Consider the following 26,376-nt stretch of genomic DNA (forward strand, 5'->3'; position numbering starts at 1 on the left):
TCAAAAAGGGAGTGAAAGAAATTCACAAATGGTAGAGTCATGGTCAGTTACTAAGAGAAGCTAGGGGTGTTTGGCTTGCCAGAAGTACATTCTTGTTATTCTGAGGCAGATGACAGAGAAACGACCAAGCCTCTTCTAAAAACTGACGGAATGGGTTGGACGGAAAATGCAAAGCCTGGTTAGCTCACAGTTGTGACTGTCAGCTGGGGCAAAAGTGGGCCCCCTCCTGGGCAACTATGGGACCAGTCTTTTAGTACTGTACTTTTGCCAGAGTTTGCCAGGCTAGAGGAACAATAATGTGATGTTTATCCAACAGTTATCCAAAAGCCACCTGTCAGTGCTTTTCATTATTTTTTGAACTTTTAGGAAGGCTATAGTTGGATATCAATAATATTTGGCTAAGCTGGAGTCCCTCATCCAAGCATGGGTGAATTTCCATTTGATAAAATTCAGATCAACAGAAGTAGCTACCACAGTGTATTAAATAAACTGATATGTATTGCACAAACATAGGCACATACCAGCAAATAAATAAGTAAAAAATATATGTATTTCTCATTTTAAACAAATCATAAGATGTAAACCCTTATTCATTGTTTTTTTTTAAATGGAAGAACGTCAAGAACATTCTATTTCAAATATCTAAGAATATTCAAAATGCCTATTTGTCACTATTGCACCTTTTTTTCTTCCTTAGAACTTGTTACTGCATTTAAAATACTTTGCTTACTTTGAACAGTGCCTTTTTAATGAACTTCACTTGTATATTTTAAAATATACTTTAAATCTTCAATATCTCTTTAAATGACCATCCCAAAGAGAATGAAGTAACAAGCACAGATTTCTATGGATAGTGAGTTTTAAGACTTCAGACAAACTACTTAATTATAGGTTTTGCCCTCTTAATTCATTTCTAGTGTGTTTTGGTTCTAAGAATATTACAGAGAGATTCTGAAACCAAACTCTTTTAAGTCATCACCTGTTGGCTTAACCAATTAATGCTGTCTGAAGATGATCCTATAATAAAATTTAAAGGGGCCTTCTTTCTTTAAAAGCAGTCTCATGGTTCCTAAGAACGAGTATTTGTGGATGAAAACTCTGCTCAGTGATATAGGAATCTTCTCTTAAGAAATAAAGTGCAGCTAAGTAGACGGACATTTTTATCAGTGCTTAAGCTATCTCTAATATTCCATGCAGCCCTACTTTAAATCAGTGCACTCTCATAAAATATTTTATGTTCCAATGCCATCAACCAAAAAATAATACAGGAAAAGAACTGTTTTTTTTCCAGATCACACCCTGATGCACATAAAGTGTGCACACCAGACATTTGCTATGAGAAAAATGAATGAGACAGTACATATTTAAAAGTGACTCCCTTGCTTAAAAACATACAACAAAAAACTAATACATTTTGCAAATGGTGTAACTTCCATAGCTTTTAGTTGAAGAGCATACAGTGAAAATATTTTGCTGAAACTAAGCGTTGAGCTTTTGCAAATAACTAAAAGCTTAGTTTTCTTCAGAATGTCCTTACCATAGATATATATCTATATATCTATATATATATATTTTTTACAGCGCCAACAACACTATAAAGAAACTGAAGAATGGATTAAGATCTCCATGGTTTGCTCCACATAGATGATTAGATGTCTTCATCAGTCTGTTCAGTTTCTCGGGTGTGCTCCTGCTCAGATGTGCTGGAGGCATCGTCATCAGTTTGTTCCCGAGTATAAGACAACATCTTAGCATGTGTTTTATGAGTTATGGTAACTATGCAGGGCCCTTGGGCCCAAGGCTCTCCATCTACCTGCATTGGCATCTTTGAGCTCTTCAAGATCAACTAGATTGGGAGGGGGAGGTGGGCAGAAGTAGAAAAAATGAGTGATCATTAATAGTCTACAGAAGCCTTTACTAACTAATACTTCTCCAACTCTAGCAAATTGTTCCACCAACAAATTGTTTAGAAGGAGGCTGGATAACTACTTATCACAGAGGGAACTGATGAGTTGGGTAAAGGTTGGATTACATGCAAGGGTTCTTCACTTTTTTGTGTTTTTGTGGACCCAGGTGTCCCTTCTTGGAATATTTGTTGCTTAACATTCATTATGGAGGAAAATGATACATTTTAGTTAGAAGTTAGTGAAAATAAAGATATTTTTTCCCTCATTTAAGTTCCTTTGAAATTTATCCACAGATCATCTGGGGGGCCATGATCCCCAGGTTAAGAATCCCTAGACTTAAGGTTAATGTTTCTCTATCCAAATTGTACTCAAGAATGATAGGATATCTTTAAAAAACTTAAAAAAATTTTTAATCTTGGACTATTTTATTCCCTGCTGCCTGAGGAAGTGGCTCTCAGCAGTTGGGAGTGAGGTAGGGTGGAAAGAGACCAGGAGCTGCGGAGAAGGACAGAGCTGGGGTTGGAGGAACAGAAATCAGGCAGGTCTTTTTTGTTTGTTTGTTCACAAGCCTCTAAGAAGTCCCTTTGGGAGTAAACATTTTGTGGTCAGAGAACCTTCAGGTCCCTTCCAACTCCAAACTTCTGTGATTTTGGGGATTGAAGCCCACAATAGTTCTACAATCTATTTATTCATTTGTGTGCACTTGTCCTTGACCACAAGGCTGACCAGGAAGGGCCACAGCCTTACTCCAGAAATGTCAGTGGTTCCCGATTATCTCCAGGACAAAAGACAATCCTGCTTTTGGCCCTTCAAAATTTGAGTCCAAACTATCTTTGCAAATTCTGTGTCCCAGGTGCCCTGTCCCGGTCATGCCATTTCATCTCCAGTTTCTATTTGTTTTCACACAAGCTTGCTGTCTACTGCCTAGAAAGAGCTTCCTTCTACTTCTCAGCCCACATGAACAGACACTCAATTTTGTCTCTTCTGTCTCCACAGTTCTCCCCTCTGTCCTCTCCCTCTATTCACACAGCCTCCACAGCCTCATCACCTCTTACCTAGATTACTGCAAAAGCCTCCTCATTGGTCTTCTTGTTTTAAGTCTTTTTTCTTTCTCCAATTAAATTTTTTTTAAACCCTTGCTGTCTGTCTTAATATCAATTCTAAGACAGAAGAGCAGTAAGGCCTAGGCAACGAGGGTTAAATGACTTGCCCAGGGCCACACAACTAGGAAGTGTCTGAGGCCAAATTTGAACCCAGGTCCTCCCAGCACAGGCCTGATGTTCTATCCACTGTGCTACAGCTAGCTGCCCTTCTCCAATTCATCTTCCACATGGCTGTCAAACTGATTTTCCTAAAGCCCAGATCTGGCCATATTACTCCATAATTCAAGTTTTAAGAGTTTCCTTTGACCCTTAGGACCAAATAGAAAGCCCTGTTTGGCATGTAAAAACCTCTACAAATTGACCCCAAACTACCTTTCCAACTGGATTAGAGATTTCTCCCCCTCATGCATGTTAAGATCCAGCCAAACTGGATTTCTTTAGTGTCCTCCCATGAATATCCTATCTCCTGCCTCCAAGTCTCTGCACCAGCTGCCCCATCTTCTGCCCTGAATACATTTACCTCTCAGCTCTATATCTTATAAAATTTTATTTTTAAGTATTTTCCCATGATTCCATGATTCGTGTTCTCTCCCTCCCCGAAGCTAACAAGCAATTCCACTGGGTTATACATGTGATATCACTTGACACATATTATTCAATTTTGTAACAGAGTAATCTTTTAAACCAAAACCTCACATCCTGTACCCACATAAACAAATGATAAATCATCTGTTTTTCTTCTGCATTTCTACTCCCACAGTTCCTTCTCTCAATGTGGATATCAGCTCTGCATCTTAAAACACTGAGTTTTCTTTAAAACATTCAGAAACATGGAGCCTTTCACAGTCCTAAAGCTACCCGACCTCCTCTTCTCCCAGATGCCCCTGTTTTTATTGTGTATGTATTCATCTGTGTATATGCTCTCTCTTTCAACCGAATATAAACTCGGCACGAAGAAGCCCTGCTTCCTCTTTGTCCTTGTATCCCCAGAGTCTGTGCCAGCCCCTAGTAGGCCCCTCGTTCACTTCCAGGTCTAATTTCAGCACAGCCTCCTGAGAGGCTTTGCCCTCCCATTTTTAGAGATGCCTCATCCCTACTGCCAATCCCTTTGCGGCTTTTTATGTACTTCTCATTTTATGCTTTCTTATGATTTTTCCAAAGCAGAATGCTTTTGCTTCTATCCCTAGGCCTTAGCACAGTGCCTGGCAGTCAGGAAGTGCTGAAGAAAATGCTTATTGACTGACTAAAAGCTCCTTGAAGGCAACAGGTATTTCCTTTTTGTCTCTCTACTCCTAGTCCCTACGATATAGTCAATATTTGACAAAGGCTTGATGAACTGATTGCTTTAGCTACACCTGTTACCTGCAGATTGCCCCCAAATGTCTATGCCTCACAGTGAGGGGCTGTGCCTGTGTGCCTGTCTTTTAGGGTGCTGTGCAGTCATAGTCAGAACCATGACTGTTATGTTTCCTTCCCCTGAAGGTCTCACTGGGATGCCTCTGCAGGACAGAAATGATCCTGGTCTGAGGGTCAAGACAGGGGTGTGCAAAGGGTGGCTCCACCAAGCACAGGGCCCGCCTCCTTAGGCTCTTGTCTTTGCTGTCTAGGCACCACACTCACTGCTGGGTATTTTTAATGAAGATCACCAGCAAGGGAAGGGAACCCACATCAAAGGAATCACTGATCCTTCAAGTACTAAAGAAAGAATGACATCACTTTGAGAATGGAATCCTTAAGAAGGATTTTGTGAGAGCCATCCCCCAGTTGATAAATGGTCAAAGGATAGGAATGGGTAGAAGAAGAAATCAAAGGGATTGAGTCACATGAAAAAATGCTCTAGTCGAAATCACTACTGATTAGAGAAAGGCAAATTAATACAACTTGGAGGTACAAGCTATCAGAAATGACAAATGCTGGCACAGATGAGGGAAGAAAGGTATGAACTGATCCAACCATTCTGGAGAAGAATCTGGAACTAGGCCTGATGGGCTATCAAACTGTGAGCTGACAATCCCCCTAAAAGGTCTGTATTCCAAAGAGAGCAAGGGAAAAGGAAGTTGTATGTCCAACAATATATACAGCTGTTCTTGTGGTGGCAAAGAATTGGAAATGGAGGGGATGCCCATCCATTGGGGAATGGCTGAACAAGTTGTAGCCTCTGATTGTGATGAAATCCTACTCTGCAATAGGAAATGACGCGGAGTCATGGTTTCAGAAAAACATGGCAGGAACTATATAAACTGATGCAAAATAAAGTGAGAAGAATTGGGAAATCATTGTGCACAATAACAGTATTGGTGGAATGGGTGATCCATTGTGAAAGACCTGGCTACTCTAATCAAATACAATGATCCCAAACAATTCTAAAGCACTTACAATGAAAAAATGCTCTCCACCTCCAGAGAAAGAACTGATGAACTCTGAGTGCAAACTGAAGCATACTTTTCTTTCTTTATTTTTCTTACCTTTTTTAAAAAATATGGATGATATGGAAGTATGTTTTATATTTTACATGCATAACTGAAATCATATTGCTTGCCTTCTCAGTGGGTAAAGGTGGGGTGGGTGGGAAGGAACTTGGAACTCAGAAATTTTAAAAGAAAAGAACATCAAAAATAAATAATTTTTTTAAAAAAGTGATTTTAAGTTGACAGTTAAAATATGAACAGGGATAAACCTATTATACTCACCCGAACCGTATGTGCCTGACCTATTCGGACAGGATTAGCCAATTTCACTTGAATCTGAGCGCAGTGGAAAGACCCATACACACCAACTACTTCCAATAGCCCATCATCATGACTAAAATTGGAAAAGCAAACAATGATTACATAACACTATAAAATAAAGTTCATTTTGCCAATTGTGATTCAAGACAATGTATGATTTTATTTTAGGCTGGCAATAAAAAAAATTCTATCAATTCATCACTGTTATTAATCTATCTTTACTGATAAATAAAATAGACAAACAGAAACAAATTTATAAGGGCAAATATTCTTCAGCTTACTAGGAGAGAGACAGATATTCAGTCATGCCTAACTCTGTGATTACATTTGGGGTTTTCTTGGTATAGATACTGGAGTAGTTTTGCCATTTCCTTCTCAAGCTCATTTTACAAATGAGGAAACTGAGGCAGACAAGATTAAGGGATTTGTCCAGGATCACAAAGCTAGTAAATGTTTGAGGTCAGAGTTGAACTCAAGAAGATGAGTCTTCCTGACTCCAGGCCCAGCAGGCTATCTATCCTCTGGGCCACCCCTAGAAACAGGTGGGATATTTTAAAATTCAATGATATGGTAACATGAAGGACAAGTTACGTACCTGGCTAGAGGATAAGTCTCATCTCCCATTCCTTCCCACAGTCTGCAGCCACCTCCCCAGTATCCAATATTGAGAACTATGATTCCTTCCAAATTAGGCAGATTTACTTGCTCACCGTCCAACTCTAGCTTTAAAGAGATACAACAAGTAGTGAGTAACTAAGAGACAAAACACAGATGTACCTGCTTAAGAGTCAAGCTTAAAAAATAAAACAAAAAAATCTATCTGGAAACTTTGTCCATGGATATACGACATAATTACTATTTATGATGATTGTAGGGGAGAGGAAAGGATTGTGATGGACAGAAGGCCGCTCTTGAAGCCAGGGTGATCTGGTCTCTGCTTCTGATATATTCTGGCTGGGACCCTGGATAAATCACAACCCCCAAGTGCTCAAAGCATCTCTCTTAGTCTATAAGTTGCAGAGAAAGTGCCAACTTGAACTGGTAGAATTCTCTCACTGGGGGGATGAGGATACCAATGAAATCATAGGTCTAGTTCCCATCCCTATCTAGAAAGAAAATCATGTATTTTCATTGATTTTACAGTGAATCTATAATTAACTTGGGAAGTACTGTCATTTTGGAGGGAGAGAGAAAGATTACATTTACTGTCCTTTTTATGTGAAAGGAATAGCCTTCCATTTGGTCAGGGGTTCCACTTAACAAATGGGATATTAAAACTAGCCTAAGGATATGACTTGATTAATTTTACTTAAGGTGAATGCATGTCTGAAGACTATACTATGTGTTGGGTATGTTATAGTAGAGATTCCTTTTGGGTATGGGTTGGATTAGGTTGGGTGCAGAGGTACCTTCCAACTCTCAAATTCAGCGATGCATTTCTTTTCCTAATTTAGACATAATTTCAAGAGTTATAAGAATTTATCAAGCACCTAATACATACAATGTGAAGCATGGACCTGTTTAAAACATTAAACACACATGCAATAATTAGAAACGATCTAAGTATAATAAAGTGCCAAACTGTGATCTGAACAACAATATAAAGTCAGTGTTCAGAAAAAAGAGAGATAACCATGAAAAAAATTAATTAGAGGATGGATTCAGTTATACTGTGGTAATCACTAACAATTTCTATAGTCAAAAAGTTTTGTTTATATTTTTAACTTTGTAAAAAGTATAAACACCAGATAGCTAATTTGGCTCCTGAAAATCTAGACATGTTAATGACGCAAAATTTTGCATTTCTGGACAGGACATTAAGGGGAAAACAGGAAAGAAGAACTGGAAAGATTGTGAATGCCTTACCTGAACTTTTTTATTCAGATCTTTACATTCTTGTACTAAACAATCTTTGGTTCCATAGAATAAATAAACAGCCTAGGCAAAAATGAAAGAGAATATAATATAGCCTTAAACATGTGACAAAAACTTTAAATATTGAGAAAAATATTACACTAACCTTGCCTCCTTGATGTATGATGAAAAGGAGACACTAAAACAAAGATGTTTTCCACCATATTCTGAGTCTTCCCCTGTAAAATTACAGTTTATCACTACCCTCCTCCCCTAAGGAAAAAAAAATTGCCCTCCAAACCAAACCAAGATTCTTTTTTTCTCTTAAAAAGAAAAGATTGTGGATAAAGAATTTAAGCAAGGCTTTCCATGTAGGGTTAGAATGAAGAAATGAGAAGATGAAATCAGATTTAATGCAGTTACATTTTATTCTATTATGTTATTGGTAGTTTGAAAGTGCTAGCAAATTCTGGAATGGCAGGTTAAATAACAACTCTTCAGGAAAGCAAACACTGATTTAACTTTTCTTGGTTGTTTTCATGTTTTACTTGCAAACTCATTGAGAGTAGGGCTCATTCTGTTCTCTGCATTTGTAACCACAGCACCTATCACAATATTTGACACAAAGTAGGCACTTAATAAATGCCAGGTGATTGAATGACTGTGTATTTTGACAAATTCATTTTTTACTTGTTTTTTTGCTCTAAAAGGCTCACTTAAGTTTATGAAAAGAGATGTATTTTAAATGAAGTAACATCATTTTACTCTAGCAAATCTGTCATTAGTTTTGAAAATAGAAAGCTTAAGTGCCTGAGGATTTGAGATAATTAAAATCCTGAAAATATGGGGCAGCTAGGTGGCATAGTGGACAGAGCATCAGGCCTGGAGTCAGAAAGACCTGGTTTCAAATGTCACTTAGACACTTCTTAGCTGTGTGACCTTGGCAAGTCACTTAACTCTGTTTGCCTTGCCCTTGTCCTTCTGTCCTAGAGTTGTTACTAAGACAGAAAGAAAGGGTTAAAAAAAAATCTTGCAAATACTTCAGTACTCAATCACCTTTATAATAAAAATTGTTAAAAGGGGGAAGGCTTAAACTCATGGTGCATGAATGTAATGGGATATTACTGTGTTATATGAAATAATGAATATAAAGAATACAGGGAACATGGGGAGACTTCTAAGAACTAATGCAAAATGAAATAATTGGGACCAAGAAAATAAGATATACAAAAACCCTTAAAACTAATACTTCTCATTCTGGGAGGAGGAGAGCAGGAAGTGAGGGAGACATTTTGGATCTTATAACTTCTGAAAACTTATGTGGAAAATTGTTATTACATGTAATTGGCAAAATAAAATATCTTTATAAAAAAAAAACAACCAAACAAAACCCCCTAAAACTGAATGCTCTTAAATTATAATGGCCAAACTTGGCCCCAAAGCAAAGCTATGAGCAGGCGCCTCCCTCTCCCTCGCACTGGTGAGGTATGGCGTATGCCATCAGACTGGATTGACGTGGGGGTTAGTTTTTGCCTAACTGCTGTTTTTCCCTCTTTTGTTATATGGATGATTCTGGATGGGGTAGGAGGGAGAAATATACTGGGGGAAAAAAGGGGAGATAAAAATAAGATATCAAAACATTTTTCTTTAAAAAGAGAAGGTTTTAGAAACATGTTTAACAAGACAAAGCAAAATGATATTGCATTTATTTTACACATTCCGTTGCTCAGGCTTTGAAAGACACGTTGAAAACTTCAAAAGAAATTGATTCTATGAGGAAGATAAAGGAGTAATTCTGGCTAATGGCCACAGCAAACAAACGTTCTCTATTTTCATATGAAGTTTTGGTCACTCCAACAAAAATCTTGGGTTTGTTTTTTTTCATTAGTAAAGTAAATGCTACTTCACCAAAAAATTCTCTTGGTTAAAATTTATTCTTGATTGTGGTTGTCATCTAGTCTGAACAAGTTTATGAACAAAATATGCTAACTTTTAATTTGAAATGATTGGAAGGTTGTTATAAATTACACTGGACTTGATGGAAATTCTCCTTTTTATCTAAGCACTCAATTTGACAATCTTAAATGATCACACACATTGCAGAATGTTTGTAAATGTTTTTATAAGTTAATTCAATATGACTCTACTTCAAAGGATGCCAAATAAGAATGGAACTGTTTATTTTTACTGTACCTTCAGAGATAAGCAGGAAATGTTATTTTATCCAACACACCTTATTAATAATTCTGCTAGAAAACAGGGATGGCGTCTTCTCACGGTGAGCATGAAAATTTAGAGCCATCAGAGCATCAGGTCCAATAGAAAAATAGTTGTTCATTGTGAACACCTGCCAAAAAAAAAAAAAAAAGAGGAATAGTAATATAGTGTTTTTCAGCCCAAGATTTTGTCACACACTCAAGTATGTGAGGTTTTAGTCATTTATGCTTATTGAAAATAGTAATACATGCAACACTTGATTTTTGCATGAGACTTATGTGCACTGAATCACAGAATTTTAAAGCTGAGGGGAACTTTTGGAATGATTCTAGTCTATTTCCTCACTTTATAGAACAGGAATATAAGAACCAGAGAGGAAAATTCTACAAAGACACTAAACAGAGACATCCAAGTGGCAGTCAAAAACTGATAATCACCTAATGATATAGCTCTTAAAAAACAAACAAACAAAAAAACACCTCTAACCTTCTGCTTTAGTATCATTTCTTAGACAGACAAATGGCAAGGGCTGGACATCTGGGGTAAGTGATTTATCCAGGGTCACACAGGGCAGATTTGAACCGGGGCCTTCCGACTCCAGGCTTGGTGTTCTAACTGTACTATCTAGTAGCCTTTAATGATATCTCCAAAGAATATAAACCGTACCTTTGGTTTTGTTAAATTGTAATATCCTTTCTTCGTTACTTGGACTTTCCACCTAAAAACAAGAGAAAGAGATGGCACAGGTGCTTTTCACCCACAACTACCCAGAAGACTAGAAAGCAAAGGCTCCTCTGCTACCTAGCACAGTGTCTGAGAAAGGCATGATGGTTTTCCAAGCTCATTGGAATAACCACTGACCCTTAACTTACATTTTCTTCTTCTGAGGGAGGGAGAGCTGCGAGGTAGACATCCATTTTTTAGACATGGAGACGTACCAGGACAAATTACATTATGTAACCTTGGCTGGCCTTTGCTGCTATCTAACAATCCCTCGACTCTCAACTTCCTGATTATAACATTTATTCTGAACTTCATGTTCTCACAGGAGCTCTTTACACTCTTCCCTTATGGCTCTTCCTCTTCTAAAGAGTAAGACCATTCACTTTGATGACTTCTGAAGCTCTTCTCCTTTCCCTTCCATTTTCCAAGGCTCAGGATCAGCACCTGTTACAAGAAGAGGTACCCCAACTAAGGCTATTCCCATTCTCTTCCACTCACTTTTGGGTAAAATAGATGTTCCTTTTGTCTAATTTTTTTTTAAAACTCTTACCTCTCACTTTAGAATCAGTACTGTGTATTGGTTCCAAGACAGAAGAGTGGTTAAGGGCTAGGCAATGGGGGTCAAGTGACTTGCTCAGGTCACATAGCTAGGAAGTGTCTGAGGCCAGATTTGCAACCAGGACCTCCTGTCTGGCTCTCAATCTACTGAGCTATCCAGCTTCCCCCTTGCCTGACTTTTAAAGCAATCTGCAGTCTGGCCCCACTCTGTTTCTAGCCTTCACTTACATTCCTATCCTCCACAAGCTCCATGTTCTGGATACATCTGGCTTCCCTCTTGATGTCCCATGTGCTCTTCTACCTCTGTGGCTCTGTGTATGCCATTCAGATCACAGGGAATTCTGAGGTCAAACTGCATACCAGGCCAAGAATCTCTTCTACATACTGATACATGGTCAACCAGTCTCTGCAAGAAGACCTCCAAAGATAGATCCCTGGCTACATCCCAAGGCGGTTCATTTCACTTTTGGATGGCTTGAATGAAAGCATTTTCCCTTCCTTCAAAGTGACTATAATCCACCTCTCCTAGTTTCAATCTTGGAAGTCAAGCAGGACAAATCTAATTCCTTTTTTTCTATGATGGTTCTTTAATTACTTGAACCATCACACTCTGCTCTTAAGCTTCTCTTTTAGTTCCTTCAAATTTTCTTTCTATAGAATGGGCTTTAGTACTATGCTCTGAATGTATTCTATCCCTTCTTTGCTTATCTGAGTCTTACTAACCTTTAAAAAAATAAAACAACCTTACCTATTGTCTTAGAATCAATACAAAATATTGGTTCCAAAGCAGAAGAGAGAGGTAAGGGCTTGGTAATGGGGGTTATGTGATTGAGAATCCAGCTGCCTCCCTACTAACTTTAAAAAACCCAATTCAAAAAGTATCCTCTCTGAACCCCAAGCCATTAACAACTCCCTCCCAAGGATTTCACATAGCATTGAGTTTACAAAGTCTCTAATGCTCTTAGAATGTAATGTTTATACTTATCTGTGCTTCTGTCTTTCTCCCTTATTATACTATAAGCTCCATGAAGGTAAGCCCACGTTTTTTTTACATTTTCCATCTCTCAAGAAACTAGTACAAGTTCTTAATAATGCCTGAATGTTCTTATTGTTACGTTTTCATTTGTAAAACAATCCTGTGGTATAAAGTTGGCAGCACTTCTATTCATGCTTTTGAATGTATACTTTAATTTCTCTTAATGATTCTTTCATCTCTCTGGTGTTACTTTTAAACATATTCAAATCACAAAAGGTTTGGTGAGCTACAGCTCAGTGATGAAATTGTGGTTTACTTCATATGGCTATAGTTCTTCAGATTTGAATGTCAGCAAAACTCCCAAAGCTCAGAAGTTTTACTTTCCCTCTGTAACTTACCGATCAAGTTCAATTCTATCTGCTTCCATTACATTTCTTAAGATCTGTTCCACCGGAACTTCACCAGCATAACCTGCACCCCAACCCATTGTATTGGCCAGATCATTGCCTGTTCCTAGAGGCAAGACTGCGACTTGTGGAATGTGCCTTTCTTGACCCTAGAATATAGATTGGATAGATTTTAATTTTCTTTTTATATTATTTCTAAGGTCACCATGTTTGATAGAATTCAAAATCCAAAATGATAAAGTTAGTGATATAAACTATATTATTAAGCATATACTAAGGAGAACACAGAGGAAAAAATATTTAAATACCTTGATCTTCATCTGATCGATCGCATCCAGGACCCAGCCCACAGTGCCATCTCCACCACACACAAGCACTTGAACAGAATTGTCAGGAAGTAGACTGCAAAGCTGTAAGGCCTTGATGGGGGGAACTTTGGTCAGATCAAAAACCTTAAGACAAAGGAGAACCAAATAGATGATTTTATGAATCAGTATCTTTCCAATCTAAAGATGACTCACTGATACTGATTTATGTTTATGTGTCCAGTATAGCTAAAATAAAAACAAATAGGGCCTTTGCTACATGAAATGTAAAAGCTTTTCTTTCACTTGTGATTACAGCTATTAATGAGTTACAAACCACTCCCCTAACCCTGCTGCCCAAATCTTGCTCATAAAACTGTCCTGCTCATGTATTTTTTCTGCCCTTTTGAAAATATTTCATTTGAAAGGTATAGCTTACAACTCATAGGCAGGCAGTATTCTAGTACATATAGTTTGGCCAGACACCATTAATGGACAATGAACTGAGCCTGGAAATGAATAGGAAGGGAACATACTGGATTGCCTTTGGGAAACTACACAGGGATTCTAATGACCCAAAGCATCTCCATGAAAAAAAGGCTCACTTTTTAAATGTCAATGTTCTTCTAGTGATATTATGCAGCTATGAGTCATAAAATGCTAATTTGGGAAGAATGAAAATTTTGGGGCCTCCAAAGGGCAATGGAGAGATGCATGGTAGGAATCAGTAGACTGAAATCTTAGCAGTTACCAATCATTAGACAGAAAAAGTGGTGTAAAAGATTCCATTAGAAAGATGTATGTCCTGAAAAGAAGGTGAGGTGGCTATAGAGTATGAGCAAGGGACAACCACCAGCAGTCAGCCTGGAAACTCTACTGGCAGACACCACACGTTCAGAGGTGGAGAAGAAAGCTCCAAGCCTTTTGGAGGTCTACACAGGATGAGGTGTAGAAAGCTATTGCTTGCTTTGTTGGAAAGAACTTCTCACACAGGTCCATTCTTCACTCAAATGCCTGTTTCTGAATGACATCATAGTCATTATATGACATTATATATGTAATGACATTACAGTCATTATATGACTATATATATATATATAAAACACACATTACGTGACTGTAATGTGCTTTTTCACAACTAAGGATGGCACCACAGAAATACAAGTAGACGCAGTCCTCTAAAGTTAGAAGCATAGTTCCTTTGTAGCCGTAACACATTTCTACAATGAAATGGCTAACATTTAGAAGGTCTGTCTTTGAGGAGAATAAGAATATAATAAAATTAACATAGACAAAAATAGAAGATTTTTCCTATAGTTACCTGGACTGGGTTTAAAAGAATCTTAAATTCTCCCAGTAAGATCTGTCCCATGTTATTTCCACTACGAGTATTGACTAGGATGATTATTGGGGTCCACTGATTTCCAACAGGTGAGGGTAGCTATAGAAAGAAAAGCAAAGAAATAGGTGAAATAGATAAGAAATAGTAAGGACTGAAGTTTCCATTTCCTTCTATCATAAAACCTGTGCTTACTGCTATAGTGTGCTGAGAAACAGATGTAGACTTCTCAGGACCAACAATACAGCATACAAGCACAGGTCTTGGAATTAGAAAAGACCGAAGTTGATCTAGTTCAACCTCCCAGACAATGAAAAAATCATGTCTACATTAGCTCTGATAAATGGTTTCCAGAATCTTTTGAATATTCTGATGACAGGTAGCTTTACTAATTATTTAGCCCTGTACTGTGCTAACAATGGTGGGGGTCTGTGCCAGTACTGGGCAACTCTGTTAAATTCTCCTGTATTATGAATCAAAGGCTACTTCCCTCTAACTTTTAGCCATTTTCCTAGTTCTGCCCTTAGGAACTTCAGGGAATAGGTATTGGTTCCAAGGCAGAAGAGCAAAAAGGGCTAGGCAAAGGGGGTTAAGTGACTTGCCTAGGATCACACAGCTAGGAAGTGTCTGAGGCTAGATATGAAACCAGGACCTCCTGTCTCTAGACCTGGCTCTTATATGACAATGCTTCAGATATTAGAGAGTGCTATATTCTTCTTCTTCTTCTTAGTGTCATTATTCTTCCTTCACCCATCTCATATTCTAGTGTGAACTTTACAGTTCAGTTCTTCCACATAACATGATTTCTGGACATGTCCCCATCTTAGTCATCCCCCCTCCAGCATGGAGTACTTCAATTTGTTGGTGCCTCTCTTAAAATGTGGCCACTAGTGCTGAACACAATCTATTAGATGTCGAAAGGTTGCTACATAGAAAGAGGGTCTTAACCTTTTATGTTGTTTGTTGTGTCAGCAGACAGTTGGGTGAAGCACACATAACCCTTCTCAGAATATTGTTTTTTAAATGCATAAAATAAAACATATGGGGATTACTAAGAAAACTATTGTAATTATCAAAATAGGGAGGAAAGAAGTTCCTGGCCCTGATGCAGAACTGATAAGATAATATTTTTCTTTCCTGTGATTTTCCTGCCTTTTGATTTCTTTTCTTCAGAGATGTATCCTCTATAATCCTAGGTCATAGTTTTGCTCAGGAATTCTTATCTTTGAATCTTTCCTAGTGGATGTAGCGAATCTTTTTTCTTTAAACCTTTACCTTGTATTTTAAGCTTGGCAATGGGGGATAAGTGACTTGCTCAGAATCACACAGGTAGGAAGTATCTGAGGCCAGATTTGAACCCAGGACCTCCCATCTTTAGGCCTGCTTATCTATCTACTGTGCCACGTAGCTGCCCCCCAATAGCAAATCTTAAACACAGAAAAGACTATGGGTGTTTGGGTTCTTGGGCTCAGACTGAAGATTAGTTAAATACTTATGCTGGAAAGCCTGATGCCCTAATACCAAGCTCACACTAGGTCATTTTAGAAAGTTATTTCAACAGGAACTATAAATACCTTTCCATAATCAGTTTTTTTATTTTTACGCATCTGATTGATGGCATTCAAATAGCTTGGAGGAATGATGAGGCTTCTGAATTCTCCAAAATCACACTTTTCATTCTTTAGGCTACTTTCCATACAATCATCATGTACTGTCTGTTGACACCAAATGCACCTGTGGAAGAAAATATGCATGAGAAATTAATGGCAGTGACTGTAAAAAAGGTCAAATATTCTCATTCAATTTAACACATATTTTTAGACTTCTCATCCATTATGTGTCTTTTCTGATTAAAAGCAAAATGAATCTATCACCAAATTGGTGATTTTGTATCAAGAACATTTTTTTCCAGAAATTATCAAGAAAATTTTGTATCAAAAGCTTCTGAACACCTCTGAAAACAGTGGACTACTGTAAGATGTTCGCATACTTCAATGAACTTCATGACACTGCAAAACATCAGTCTAGGGAAAGTAATAAAATAGAGTCAACTTTCAGCTAAGCAATGATGAGGAAAAGCTAAGACAAGATTAAAGACCGACAACAGGAAGCCATTGATGTTTGACACATTAAAAGGAGGAATGAGACCGAAGTTTACACGCAGATTCTCCCCTAGGTCTGGCCTACCTATTGTGACCAAAAATCATAAGCCCGTGGGACAAAGGTCCCAGATTTTCATACATGTAAAAGTTACACAGTAGATTCAACTCTACAAAGAATGAGTGGAGATGAAAGGAAGAAAATGAATTTGGCTTTCACCCTGAGTACAACTTTCTTTTCTTTTTTTCCTGTCAGAGTTCCCAAAATCAGGAACAGTGAACCAAGAAGCCATCTTTATTGCTCCTAGAAGGGAGCTAGCATTTTCTATGACCTGAAAAAAAGAAGAAACTTGGGAGTGATTTCTAGAGCAGTTTTGAGTTTGATGTGTTTGGAAGTAGAGCTTGGGCAACTGCTGGAAAAGATTTAAGCTATTTATTGTAAATTTGTAAATTGTAAAATTGTAAAACTCTATTTTACCATGACTATTAAAATGTTAGTGGAAATGTTCAGCCTCATGAATATGCATAAAATATTAATTCTCAAGATCCACATTCCACATCCCCCAGCAATATATCTTCTTTCTCCCAAAGGAAACAATGATAGTTAAATTAATCAAAACAGTACAAAATGAGCATTTTCTTTATTGATCTGACATAAATCATTACTTTCTTTTACCAAGTATCCATTTCCACAAATACCTTTTTTTTTTTAAACCCTTACCTTCAGTCTTGGAGTGAATACTGTGTATTGGCTCCAAGGCAGAAGAGTGGTAAGGGTAGGCAATGGGGGCCAAGTGACTTGCCCAGGGTCACACAGCTGGGAAGTGTCTGAGGCTGGATTTTAACCCAGGACCTCCCATCTCTAGGCCTGGCTCTCCATCCACTGAGCTACCCAGCTGCCTCCCCACAAATACCTTTTAATAATTATGCACAAGAGAGTAGCACAGTAGATGGAGCATCAGGCCTGACGTCAGGAGGTCCTGGCTTCAAATCTGGCCTCAGATGCTTTCCTAGCTGTGTGATCCTGAGCAAGTCACTTAACTCCAAAAGCCCTTTCCACAGAAGGTAAGAGTTTAAAAAATAACAATGATGCCCACGACTTCAATCAAATGAGCACCTCTATACCCTGTTGCTTACGTGCCCAGCGAGAAGGTTGTGGCTTTAGTGCATGGGGAGAGCAGCCTGGCCGTCAGAACATGCTGAGCTCCAGGCCTGCCCCTGACCCGTTCTGGCCATACAGCAACCGCCAAAAGTCTCCGAACCTCTCAAGGCCCCAAGCAACTGACTCTATTAGACTAAACTGCTGAGGAGTTACTAACACAACACGCAGGAGCATGATAACCAGGTAGGCTCGGCTTCCTGCAGGAGGCAGCATATGAATGAGCCTTGAAGATAGAGATTCTAAGGGGCAGGTGAGGACGGCGCTATTCCCTGTAGGAAAGAGAGCTTCGGAGAGGCCCAGCGGTGGGGGATGGATCAATGGCCAAGGCTGGGGCCCAGCAGGCTGGCCAGGTGGGCTGGGATGCAGAGTAATGGGGCAGCAGTACGCAATCCGCCTGGAAGAATATAGTGAAGCCCAAAGTGTGATGAGCTTTAGTCTTAAAAAAATAATAAAACAACCCTTATCTTCTGTCTCAATGGAATCAATACCATGTGTTGGTCCCAAGGCAGAAGAGTGGTAAGGGCTAGGCAATAGGGGTTAAGTGACTTGTCCAGGGTCACAGAGCTAGGAAGTGCCTGAGGCCAGATTTGAACCCAGGACCTCTTGTCTCTAGGCCTGAAACTCAATCTACTGAGCCACCCAGCTGCCTCCTGCACTTTAAATTCTAAGCTGTGGAGTACTTACAAGGTCATAGGGAGCCAATGAAAGTTCTTGGACAAGACAGTGTCACAGGCAGGGTTGTATTTTAGGAAAATTATCCTTGTAGCTTGAAGGGTTCATTTAAATTTTCTAAAAGTTTTTTTATATTTTGCTCTGGATCTTTTCAACATATATTTAAAATCAAGACCTATTCCTCTCATCCCACCCCCTCCTTTCATTTATCTGACTTAAGCTAGATGGTCAAATCTTACTATGATAGTAGTCTGATAGTCTAAAAGCAGTCACTAACTAAAAGCTCACACAACCAGAGAAAGGAGAGAGGAAGACCCAAGTTCAAATCTGATCTCAGACACATACTAGCTATAAGATCTTGAGTAAGTCACTTAAGTTCTGTTTGCCTTGGTTTCCTCATCTATTAAATGGGGATAATAAAGGCACTTCCCCTCACAGGGTTGTTGTAAGGATTAAAGGAGACAATAGCTATAAAGCTTTTAGTTAGCACAGTGCCTGGGGCACAGCAGGTGCTACATAAAAATGTTAGCTGTTATAATTAACCAATACTAGTTCTAATCCCAATAACTGAAGAGCAGTATGGTGTAGTGGATAGTGCTAGATTTGAAGTTAAGAAGACCAAGTTTTGAATCCTGTCTCTGATACTTACCAGCTATGAGATTCTGGGCAAGTCACTGACCTTCTCCGAGTCTCAGTTTCCTCATTTGTAAAATGAGGAGGTTTAGACTCTAGGACTTCAAAGGTTTCTTCCAGCTCTAAATCTATGATCCTATGACTAAATCAAACTCCTAGACCAGTCCTAGATTTATCTATCATTTAAAGAAGGTATAATGCTAATATTTTAGTACCAAGAAAATCTTATCTCCCTTGCAAAGTTTAAATTAGTAGTACAAAACCCGCTAATAATTTACTATTAATATATTTACATTTGCATACATGCTTAAAACTATTTGTTAATTCATCACAGGCAGCTGCCAAGGGAAGATGAAAAGAACTAAAAGGACCCAAGGACACAACTGAATGTAACACTTGTATTGAATTTTAGCTGTTAAATCCCAGCATCAATGTCATGTGGAAATTGCTTATGAATGTCACTAATTTCCACAAATACATTAATACAAGGAAAAGGAACTCCTGGCAATACTGTTTGTTCTTTGGTCTAAAAATAACTACCAGTTTACATCAGACTGCTCTTCCTGAAAAACACTAGGAGAGAGAGGATTTTGTGATTTTTTATTGCTTTGAAAATGAGTGCTAATAGATGAAAAGTTAAAAACATTTAACTGTAAATAAATAGAAAATCAAAGACCAAACCAAACAAAGAAGGCTATTAAAAATCATTTTTTGGGACAAGGAGAGGAAATCTTTTGGATGAATGTAAAGGTAGAAAAAATAAGTTGAAGGAAACAAGTCAAAAGCAACTTAATTTTCTTCCCTTGGAAATACTCCCATAATTTCAAATTCCTTTTGGAATTATGCAATAAAGTTGTTAAAATGTCCATGATTTTACATACTCCAAAGATTTCACTTAAAAGAGGGATATAATGAATTTAGAGAATCGTGGAAAGATTTATGTTTAAACTAACATATAAATAAGCAGAGCCAAGAAAACAATCTATGCACTGAATATAGTCATATATTTTTGATGTTGTGATTATTTTTTCTCCCCTTCCTCTTTTTTTAAAATTATTTTTGTTATAAACATGATCAGTTGTGTTGATAGCATTCCAAAACTATCCCTGCACTCCTGGAATAAATTCTGTGTGGTCCCAATGTGTAATGTTTGTGATGTATATTGTAGTCTCCTAGCTATTATTTTATTTAGGGTTTTTGTATCCATATTCATTAATGAAAGTGGTCTATAATTTTCTTTCTCTGTTTTTGCTCTCCCTGTTTTAGGTACCAGTATCATATTTGTTTCATAAGAGGAGTTTGGTAAAACTCCTTTCTTTACCTATTATTTTACTTTATAAATTTATTTATATAAACTTACATAAAAATATAAATTCATTTTATAAATAAATAAAATGAATAAATTTATAAATAAAATTTCATTTTATAAAGAAATCATTTATTTAATATTGGAATTAGTCATTTTTAAGTGTTTGATAGAATTCAACTAGTTCTGATGCTTTTTCAAAAAAGAAGTTCACTTATGGCCTGTTCAATTTCTTTTTCTAAGATAGGTTAATTTAGATATTCTATTTCCTTCTTTGATAGTCTAGACAGTTTATATTTTCTTAAACATTCACCCTTTCTCTTTTTCTTTTAAAAAATATATTCTTTGTTTTATGAGATGACTCTGAAAGAAGGAAGAAGAGGGTTACAGAAGGAAATTCAGGTGACATAAAAACCAAATAGAGTATAGAAATAAACGTGTATTAAAAAAACAAACAAACAATAGAACATTGCCAATTGTCTGTGCCTGCTGAAACATTTCCTCCTAGACGTGCCATAGGCATCTCAATTTATCTAGAACAAAATTGATTACCAGACCCTTAAAGATGATCTACTACCAGTAGTTTCTGAGGGCACCATCTTTCCAGTGACAAAGGTTTTCAGCCTTTGACTTCATCTCCTCTTCCAATCCAAGCCAGTTGCCAAGTTGTGTTGGTTCTATTTCAGCCATTCACACAGTTATCACCCTAGTTCCCACCCTTACAAAGTTTCTATGGGACTACTGCAATGGGATTCCCTACTTCAACTTTTTTCCTTTTTTCCAATTCTATACTACACTCTACTACTAAAATACCCTTCCTAAGGTCCAGGATAGTTAAACTCTTCTTGAAACTCTTTAGTGGCTTTCCATTGCTTATAGGAAATAGAGTCTTCTTGGCCTGGTTTTTAAGGTATCTTCTCTACAATCTGGCTTCTACCTTTCTCTGTCCACTGAGCCACCTAGCTGCCTTTTTCACCAGCTTTTAAAATAAAGAATTATAGAACACAGGTCTACAGAGGGTTAGAATGTAGAAATGACTTCAGAGGCAATTTGGTCCAACCTCCTTTTTTACAAAAACGGAGGACCAGAGAAGTGGGCTGACTCATCCAAAATGACATTTTCTGATTCCCAGTCTAGTGCTTTTTCATAATCTTTCATTTGGTGACTTTGTTAATTCTCATGTATTTAATTACCATCTCTTGAACTGAATTCAAATCTGGCCTCAGATACTTACTAGCTGTGTGACTCTGGGCACCTAACTTGCCTCAAGTTTTCTCAACTGTAAAATGAGAATAATAGAACCTACCTCCCAGGATTGTTGTAAAGCTCAAATGGGATAAATTTGTTAAGCACTTTTTAACCCTTACCTTCCATTTTATAATCAATACCATATATTAGTTCTAAGGCAGAAGAGTGGTAAGGGCTAGGCGATGGGGCTTAAGTGACTTGACAAGGTAGGAAGTGTCTGAGGCCAGATTGTCTAGGACCTCCCATCTGTAGGCCTGGCTCTCAATCCACTGAGCCACCCAGCTGCCCCCTGCTAAGCACTTTAAATGCAAGCTATTCTTAATATTATGATTTATGAAAATTTTGTTAGCTATTTACTAAAAAAAAAAAAATTACCACCTTTCCACAAATGGTTCTAAAACCTCTATCTCCATCCCTACTCTCTTTCTTTAACTTTAGTCAGGTATCATCACCAAATGGCTATTTGATACTTTATACAGTATCTCTCTTTTATGAGATGACTCTGGAAGAGAAAAGAATGAGGGTTACAGAAGGAAATTTAGGTGGTGTGAAAGCCAAATAGAGTATAGAAATAAAAGTGTATTAAAAAAAAGACACGCAATATTGTCAATTGTCTGTGCCTGCTGGAACGTTTCCTCCTTGATGTGCTATAGGTATCTCAATTTATCTAGAACAAAAATGATTACCTGACCTTTAAATATTTTACCACCAGACTTCCTTAGTTTCTGAAGGCACCATCTTTCCTGTGACCCAGGTTTCCACAGACATGCCAAAATAACATTAGAGAACTCTTTCCCTTCAAACTCATCCCTCTTCAAAACTCCCCCATTCCAGTGAGGGTACTCAAATTCAAAATGGTGCAATCCCCAACTCATCATTCTCCCTCATCTAACCTATCTCATCAGTTGCCAATTATGATCTCTCCTCCAAACTACTGTAATGGCCAAATTGATTTTTCTTGTGGTTGATCAAGTCGCTTCCTACTCAAATCCACCTTGCTGTTGGAAGAGATTTTCCTAAGGTTTAAGTCTATTACTTCTAGGATCAAATTTAAGTTCCCCCTTTTGTCTCTGAAAGCCCTTTATTGGCTTCTCTTCCTCACTGTATGTCATACCCCTTCCTCATTCTGCTGATTTGGCCTCTCTTCTGTACTATCCTGCCTTTAGCCTTTAAATCTTTACACAAATCATTCCCCATAACTGGAAAACTCTCCCTCTTCCCTTTGGCTCTGTAGAACTTCCTTCAAGACTCAGCTCAAGATTCACCTTTTACATAAAGCCTTTTCCGATAGTTTCTAGTGCCTCCTTCCCTAAATAATTAGTATTTATTCTACATTTTTTCTTCCTCCAGGAGAATGTTGATTGCTTGAAAGCAGGGGCCTTGATTATTTTTTTTTTGGTCCCCAATACCTGGTACTTATGAATGTTGACTGTTTTTGCCTTTGTGTGCCTCAGTTTTTATCATCTTTGCATTTGTATCCCCTGTGCCTAGCACATGTTTTTGTTCAGTTGTTTTTCAGTTATGTTTGGCTCTTTGTGGTCCCATTTGGGGTTTTCTTGGGAGAGATAGTGGAGTGGTTTGCCATTTCCTTCTCCAGTTCATTTTACAGATGAGGAAACTGAGGTAAACAGGTTAAGTGAGAGGTCATATTTGAACTCAAGAAGATGAGTCTTTCTGACCAGGCCTGGCATTCCATCTACTATGCACAGAGTATCTGCTTACTAGATGCTTGTTGACTGATTAAACATATAGGTTCTGAGGTTCAGGATCAGCAGAAGGTAAACTTCTTTATTTACTTGGACTTAATTGGACATTCGACTTCCCAGTAACCTTTTAAAAGGGCAATCACTTGGTTAAACATTGTTTATATTACTAAAGCTATTCTTTAACCCTTTAGCCTCAAGGGTCAGAAAATCAAGGTGAGAACCAATCTGTTTTGTTATAGAGGTTCTAAATATCTATTCCCTTTATTTCTTGTTCTGAAGCATCTCACTGTTATGGAAGGCCATAGCAGACTACAATGCTGCACAAGATTCTTGGCTGAAATAAATCTGCCTAAACATCACCAAATGTGCAGCCCTTCTAAGCACTGTAGTCTTTCCCTCAGGGAACTATAAACATCTAAAAGATGAAAGAAAATCTAACTAGAAACAAACCTGGCTGCTCACAGCAACCTTTAAGAATAAATTCTTGAAAAAGGAACCACCATTTACCACTGATTAAATGCAGACAATCAGATTATATAAAACAAATTTGTTTTTGTTAATTTTGTTGGATGAAAAATGTTCTAGAAGTGATGACTAAAGAATCAGTTTCTTTGAAAAGGGGAAAAGATGGAAATGACTTCAGTTTGAACCCTAAATTTACTAGGGACAAATCTACTACATACTCAAAAATAACTTTCTACAGGGGTAAGCTAGGTGGCTCAGTGGTAAGAGAGCCAGGCCTAGAGATGGGAGGCCTTGAGTTCAAATTTGGCTTCAGCTACTTCCTAACTGTGTGATGCTGGGCAAGTCACTTAACCTCAAATGCCTAGCCCTTACCTTCTTCTGCCTTAGAACTAATACTTAGTATCAATTTCAAGACAGAAGGTAAGGGTTCTTAAAAAAAAATTTGTCTACAATAATGGAGCCTTGTTTTCATCTACTATGTAGAATCCAAAATTAGTTATTTTGTTCATCATGCTAACTCAATCAATTAATTGTTAGTTGTTCAATAAAACCTTTTATCTAATTCTGCTCAGAGCCAAAGTCCTATAAATATCATACTATATTTATGACTACTTTCTTTATAACCTAATCCCAACCTCCAAAATCAAAGCTTGCCTATAAGCAGTTGCAAAAACTATTTCAAGCCACTGTTAATCTGGCTCTCAATGAGAATAAAAGGATAAGGTATAAATAGAATATCAAATCCGAAAAGACAGACCATACAACTGTTTAGATCTACCTCTCTGAAAGCTAACACACAAGTCTATAAATCTTTAAGGATCTGAGGGGAGGTTTAAAAAAAAAAAACAAAGACAAAAAAATCCCAGTCTGACACTTTGAAAATACAATCCTTATTATCAGTGTACATAAACTAGCTTTCTTAGAGAAAATGACAAAACCCAAAGATCATTAGGAATTTAAGACAGTCTACCTCCTTTCACAAAATCTCATGGCTGAAAGGGACCTCAGGAACTGTCTAGTCCAAATTATAGCTGAATGAGAATCCCACCTAAACATATCAGACAAGTGGACCACTCATCCCTCCAACGAGGGGGAACTTCTTTTGGATACCTCCAAGCCATTAGGAATTTATTCTTTACTTCAAACCTAAATTTGTTTCTTTACAAATCCCATAATTCATATTATAATACGTTGATATTTTTACAGTGCTCAATTGTTCATTTTGTCTCCTTTTTTCTTTACGCTCTTATTTTTCCAACTCTGCTCAGCATGCCTTGGTTGTAGAGAAGGCAAGAGTAAGAGGCACAATAGAAGTAAGGTCCTCAAGGGCAAGAACTGTTGCAGTTTTATCTCTTTATCTTCAGGACCTAGCTCAGAGCAGTTGTTTAATAATGTCTGTTGAAAAAATTTGTACAGACATTTTTTGAGTTGAAAAAAATTGAGGTTCAAAGGTTTCAAGGACCTTGTCTGTGGTCACACAACTAGTATCAGAGGAATGATTTGAACCCAGAGATTTCTCCTGAGTCTAGGACCAGCACTCTTTCCCACTATGAAGATTGTAACAACTTGCTGCTTCTCTTAAAACATACCAGAGGAGGAGCTAAAAGCAAATTTACCTTTTAGATAGTAATGGCAAACTTACTTTCACTTTTCCTTTCAGACAGTATTTCTAAAATCAAACGCCAGTACAGAGGAGCAGTAAAGGATGAAAATGTGGGGGTGGCTAAGTGCCTCAGTGGATAGAAAGCCTGGCCTAGAGACAGGAGGTCCTGGGTTCAAATTTGACCTCAGACACTTCCCAGTACTGTGTGGCCCTGGGCAAGTCACTTAACCCCAATTGTCTGGCCCTTACTGCTCTTGCTTCTTAGAATATTTAGTATCCATTCTAAGACTGAAGGCATGGGTTTGAAAAAAAAATGTGGTTAACTATCATTTGTGCACAAAATTCATTATGAGGTCTTTTGCTTAGTCAAAGTCATTAATTAATACAGTGAAATCTGATAAGGAGACTGCAAGTACTTAACGATTATCTGTTAAAAGAACTATTTTTTTCTCCTGTGGCCTCCTTAAGCAAATAAAGCTGATGACAACATCCATACCGGATCTCTCAATAACTTTAAAGTGGTGTCTAAGAATGTCACCTAGAATATAGATTTTCCCCCCTAATATTTGTGGTGACTAGTAGACTTCTGAATTAAGAACAAATTAATTTTGTAATTCCAAGAATATAATTTATATTTTTCTAACCTCCTCCATTAACTCTTGCTCTAGGTTTGAACTGGATGTTGGAAGCACAGGACACATACTGTGCATTCATTGAATGGTTCCCTTATTCGTCACTGCAGTCTTTCCTTAGTGCTAGTGAGGTGAGTCATACCAGTGATGCTAATTAGTCTGCTTCATGAAAGCAGTCAGCCAGAACATTAGCAGAGATCAAGGCAGGCCTCCCCATCTACTTTACAAAATCATCCTAATCCTGTACCTTGCAACTTAATACCTGTAATCGCAGAGCTTGGGTTGGTTACCACACTGCTGCTTGCAAACAACACAGTAACTGCAGAGAGGTACATTGCCTCGGATCCAGTGGTGAGGCATGCAGTCCTGGACCATTTCATCACTTTTAAGCATGATCTCTTTGCACTGGAATTGGCGATCTGCTTTCTTGAGGCAATCTTCACCAGTGCACAGCCCACAACAGTTACAAAAAGCACCCTGGAGGATGTGCTGGGTGCACACACAGCAGTAGGTTGGTTGGCTGAAAAGATCTGTATCCTGCCAGTTGTGTTTGCTCTTTCGGAAAATGTCCTTCTGGTAAAGCTGCCTCCGGGATCTCTGGAAACTACACCACAAGGTGATCAACACAGGCAGCAATACTGAGCAAAGAGTCCACAGGAACAAATTCTTATCAGCAAACATACCCATAGACTGAGGAGTAGGGTTGTGAAATGGTTGCTTCCTTCCTTCCAT

At 38.0% G+C, this 26,376-nt stretch overlaps 1 protein-coding gene across 1 annotated transcript; it reads right to left on the bottom strand.

Moving 5' to 3' along the window:
- Window positions 1–1,648: 1,648 nt before the first annotated feature.
- Window positions 1,649–26,376, bottom strand: DGKE (diacylglycerol kinase epsilon). Its single transcript, XM_044675073.1, has 11 exons — window positions 25,907–26,376; window positions 15,693–15,852; window positions 14,101–14,220; window positions 12,783–12,926; window positions 12,466–12,623; window positions 10,477–10,528; window positions 9,827–9,940; window positions 7,606–7,677; window positions 6,335–6,462; window positions 5,701–5,812; window positions 1,649–1,846 (listed from the first exon to the last, which is right to left on the bottom strand). Exons 1-11 carry the CDS (start codon window positions 26,374–26,376, stop codon window positions 1,649–1,651), a joined length of 1,728 nt encoding a protein of 575 aa, XP_044531008.1.

This window comes from Gracilinanus agilis, chromosome 4 (genome assembly GCF_016433145.1).
Source record: "Gracilinanus agilis isolate LMUSP501 chromosome 4, AgileGrace, whole genome shotgun sequence".
NCBI classification, from domain to species: Eukaryota; Metazoa; Chordata; class Mammalia; order Didelphimorphia; family Didelphidae; genus Gracilinanus; species Gracilinanus agilis.

Excerpts from the sequence above, each read along its gene's own strand:
- DGKE (XM_044675073.1), bottom strand. The coding sequence starts at position 26,376 with ATGGAAGGAAGGAAGCAACCATTTCACAACCCTACTCCTCAGTCTATG. Across the intron at positions 15,853-25,906 it reads CCCAAGCTCTGCGATTACAG|GTGCATTTGGTGTCAACAGA; the intron begins GTATTAAGTTGC and ends TTTCTTCCACAG. Across the intron at positions 14,221-15,692 it reads AAAAAACTGATTATGGAAAG|CTACCCTCACCTGTTGGAAA; the intron begins GTATTTATAGTT and ends TTCTTTCTATAG.